General features: G+C 45.4%; 1 protein-coding gene across 1 annotated transcript; it reads right to left on the reverse strand.

Moving 5' to 3' along the window:
• Positions 1 to 861: 861 nt before the first annotated feature.
• Positions 862 to 2,523, reverse strand: LOC135700479 (52 kDa repressor of the inhibitor of the protein kinase-like). Its single transcript, XM_065220998.1, has one exon. The coding sequence runs from the start codon at positions 2,521 to 2,523 to the stop codon at positions 862 to 864; it is 1,662 nt and encodes a 553-aa protein (XP_065077070.1).
• Positions 2,524 to 4,889: the final 2,366 nt, after the last annotated feature.

Here is a 4,889-nt window from a genome sequence, read left to right on the forward strand (position 1 = left end):
AGACTAGTTCATCTCTTAAATCGGTGAATTGATTCGGACGCGTTTTTTTTTTTACTCGTTCTTCAGATCATTATTTCCCGGGTTTTCCGTATTTTCTCCGGCTCTGGCCACTCCATAAATTGGTCCTTCAAACCGGATCGGGCCGTAGGTGATCAAAAAGGTGCGTTTATCCAATTTTCGTCACTGTGCCGCGATTCGCGAAAGTGAGTACCAGAGTGAGGTTGGAATATCACCTCTGAAAAGAACATTCCCGGTGAAAGTGGATGATACTGAAACTTACCATCGTCTAGTTTACCCACCATGGACAAGCTACTACGCGAGAGGAGATCACTCGAAACACGTTTATACCTGTGAAGAGCTAAACTCTACCGGGAAATCACCCATTGCAGGATAACAATGGTACACTCGGATACACGTCTTACCTGCTCAACACTTTCACACTCGAATGATAGCTTGCGTCAGTGGCGTAACAAGCCGAAATGGCGCCCATGGCAAGTACTGAGATCGCGCCCCCCCCCCCCCCCATGAAAATGTACTGAATCATTGAAGTATCAACCGATTATCTTTAACCTATAAAAATAAGTATAACCACAAAATAAATCACATTGTATATTTTCAATCATGTATATTAACAATCATGTACATTAGAAGAAACTGACGTCTGCGTCCGTTCTAAACGTGTATCTTCCTCGCCTTCGCTGCGGCAAAAGCATCGATAATGGAGTTAAAATCAATCTTCTCGACCTCTTCCCGTTCAACACTCAGCAAAGCAAGGTCGCTCAACCGATCCTGTCCCATGGAGGCTCGAAGATAGTTTAAAATCAATTTTAATTTGCTGAAAGATCTTTCGCAGCTCGCAATCTAAACAGCAATCGTTAATAAGATCTGAATGGCGATTCGAAGATTCGGGAACACGCTCTCATCTCCGTATTGCACGATGAACAGCAGAACATCTTCAGGTCGTGTTAGTTTAACGTTCGTCCTCGTACTGATCATCATTCTGAAGTCCAAAATCTCCTCGTACTGCTCACCATCAACATCACGGTTGTAAGTCTGGCCGAAGTTCTCGCACTTTGTCTTCAAGATGTCCCTGCTGATACCGGTACATAATCCCTCAACGTCGAGAAGAAAGCCAAACTTCGCATCAGTGTCGTGCAAACGAGTGAATCTGTCGTCCATCTCGGTGTGCAGGCGGTCGATCGTCTCCTTCATAGCTCGTTCGGTTTCCTGCGTTGTTTTCAATCCAGCATCTTTAGATGTTTCGCCAGCCATTGTCTTCTTTCGTCTTGGTCGCCTTTCCGTCTCAACCTCCCACTCTTGACAGAGATTAAGCCCAACCTCCAGAGCTTTACTCACTAGTCTTTCCCTCTCGTTGTAGAAATGATCTCGTAGGCTTTCCAGGTCTAACGCGGCATCGTGGAAGTTCATCGCCGGATCTTGCAACCTTTTCTGGACTCGGTCGATCGGGAGAAGCACGTTGGTCCAAAATCCAAGTAGGGTCAAAAATTCAGGAGTCAACATCCGGTTGTAGAGCTGCCTCGCTTCGCTCCGTGTGTCTGTGGTCTCCGTGGCACCATCAATCATGGCTTGAAGGACTTGGAGTATCTCGTCGAGGTGGTTGTTGATGGGCTTCACCGCTTCCACCCTTGCGCTCCATCTGGTTGTTGACTCCGATTTCACAACTTTAGGAACAGCAATCTTGAGTTTTTCCCAGCGCTGAGTCGAGGAGGAAAAGAATACGTAGAGAGCTTGAATGGTCCCAAAAAAAGTCACCATCATAACGTCCTGTTTGGCTGCGTTGACACCAATCAAGTTGAGTGAGTGATTGTCGCAGTTCACGAAAACTGCCAGGTGATTCTTCTCGATGATCCTTTGTTGAACACCACTTTTGTGTCCCGCCATCACAGCAGCGTTGTCGTAGCACTGCGACCGGCAATCCTGGAGGTCCATACCGTCTTTCTCCAACTGGCTCAAAATGGTCCCAACTAAGCTCTCAGCGTCTTTCAGGTTGATCTGGATGAATCCTAGAAAAGATTCTGCAACACGTACCGTTTTCTTTGTAAAATCCACGTCCACATATCTAACTACTTCTGAAACTTGCTCACGGTGTGCTTGATCAGGGGTCGGATCAAACATGATACCAAAATATTTCGCTTGACGGATCGTTTCGAGCATATTTTCGCGAACAGTAGACGCCATCAAATGGATAAACTCGTTCTGTGTGGCTGCCGAGAGGTAAGAAGTCGATCCGGGACGATTTTTGGCATTTTTGAGGTGCGCTTGCATGACAGGGTCGAAGGCGGCGAGAAGTTTCAGGAGTCCAAGAAAATTCCCGACGTTAGAGGCGTCGTCCGACTGGAGGGATTCTCGGTGTCCTCGCAGAGCCAGGTTTTGCGTCGCAAGAAACTTGATGCAGTGAATAAGTCGTTCCAGGATGTCTCGCCATTTTTGTTTCTCCACATCAATCTCTGACTGCAGCTCCACATCGATCAATTCTTTGTTCTCGGCCAAAGTCCGTTCCATTTGTTTCCATTGAGTGAAGCATTCACGATGATTCTTCGACATTTCATGAACAGCCATGCGCTCAGGTGCTTTCCAATGATTGAATCAGCATTCCTGCTCCAAACTCGACTGAGGGTTTGATCGAGAAAAGTGCAAACAGCAGATGCAGAAAGCTGATTGCTTTGCTGGAGAATAAACTAGCCAGGACCGAGTCACCTTCTCCCCGTTCGCCAGTGTCATTTTGAACCAGGATTTGTTCATCGACCGGTTGTTTGTTGGTGCAAACGGCCCCTCGTCGTTCTGGAAATAGGTGGAACCCAACTGGACTATTTCCACTCTCAGAGAATCAGCAACCTTGACTTTTCCGGCAGCACCGTGGAATTCCAGAAGTCCAATGTCGTGCCTATGGATGACATTTGGAATGACGGGTTCCCTGGGATCTTGAGCAGCGTCGCCAGCATCTCCAACCGTGGAACTGGCAGTGTCCGGTTCAGCGTGATCTTCAGTGGTTTCGGTGGATCTGTCTGATGTTTGGTCTTCCGGCTCCATCTCTGATGCATTAGAGTTCAAAGCAGCCAAACTTGACGACGCTGAAAGGGAATCTGTAGGAGCGGGCTTTCCGAAAAAACTCTTCAGAAGCTGACTTGACTTTTTGGCTTCCTCTGTCTCCAACTTGCGCCTTTTCCGCCCCTCCGCACCAGACTCCTTTTTCTTTACAAGCGTACGTTTCATCGCCGTTTTCTATACGCTCTATAATATGCATATGTTTTTGATTAGACGAATAATTTTCAAACCTGACATTCACGAACTACGACCCTTATTATTCTTACCTCACATTTAACTAAGTTTTAGGTTGACTAAGAGTTATTGGCGTTCTTGTCGAGTGCAGATGACATGACAATCTGAAGCAAAAGTAACAGCGTTAGTGATACAACGAGGATATTACGGAAGTAGAATTTTTATTGAGGACTGTTGGACGTTACTGTACACAACGTTTTAAAACGTTAGATAAGATAAGTTTAAAAACGTTTTCAAAACGTTCAAACCATTTAAATACAATGTGAACAAATCAAAATGTTTGATTTTCAAGTTCATAAAACTTTTTCAACACGTTTATGTAAAACATTCTCATATCGTTATTGACTATCGTTCGACAGATAATTTTTAAACGTAGTTGAAACGATTTAAAAACGTCAGTGAGACATTCTTCTCACATATATGGTATTTCATTATCATGATAATACCCAAACATAAATACTTACTTGCAGACATTAATTAACAAACATACTTCATGATCAATTGCTTACCTCGGATCCTAAAAATCTCTTTAATAAAGAATTAAAAAAAAAAAAAAGCTTACCTCGGAGCTGAAAAGCACGACGACGAAAATATGCATTGGTAATGCTTCTGAACAATCTGGGCGCAAAAGTAAACAGAGTTTCTCTGCTGTTTTTATTGAAGCGACATCTACATGAGAGGTCGGTATGGTAGAAGCCTTTCGCTCACTGCTTACCCCCAGTTACGACTGCTGGTATCAACCGCGATGCGGGAGATTTCAAACCGCTTATAAGAATAGGATCACAAATCTCGTTAGCTTACGCGCTTGCAGCGCATTGCGGACTGTCAATTTACAGTCATAATTATCAGCATGTTAATATTTATGAGAACAGTCGATGGAATACTGAAAAAATGAGTTAGTTTTTTTCGCGATAATTTTTTATGACATTACAAACTAAATATCCGCCGATCAGCGATCCCGGCGAGGGAGTAATCCGCCCAAACAAACCTTTCCGCAACGTCGGGCGCCGCTCATTCGCATCGGGCGCACTTTTCGTTTTCCGTGGGCGCGCTACGCGCCCAAATGTCATTCGCCGCGGCGCCCCCTCGACTGCGAAAATTTCTAGATATCATTAGAGTGGGTTTTTTTGTGATCGCTTTTTGCGCCCAAAATGGTTTTGTACCCAAAAAATTTCCGCAGCCAAGGGGGCGCCGCGGCGCCCCCTCGACTGCGGCGCCCAGGGAAAGTGCCCTGTCTGCCCTACCCTAGTTACGCCACTGGCTTGCGTCCAAACCATCTCTGTTGAATGGTGCCAAGTCGATACAGAGGGTTCACGCTATAGAGTGGCGAGCAGGTATGTTGACTATACCCACACAATACCGAGCATCGCAAAATATCCAGAAGCTTCAGAAGAGGGATGATATCGATGACGTTGACATCGAAACCGAGCTGGATAACATTCGAGAAATCTGGGCGGCTTATCTCTCGGTTCACAAGCGAATGGTGGATAGTTGCAAGGATGACGAGATGGATGAAATCCTGAAACATCAGGCCGAATTCGAGGGTAATTTCGCTCCCCTGAAAGGTACCCTGTTGAAGCTCCGAAAAA

This window comes from Ochlerotatus camptorhynchus, unplaced genomic scaffold (genome assembly GCF_037179485.1).
Source record: "Ochlerotatus camptorhynchus isolate MF236.1 unplaced genomic scaffold, CSIRO-AGI_Acam_v1.1 ptg000137l, whole genome shotgun sequence".
Classification (NCBI taxonomy): Eukaryota; Metazoa; Arthropoda; class Insecta; order Diptera; family Culicidae; genus Ochlerotatus; species Ochlerotatus camptorhynchus.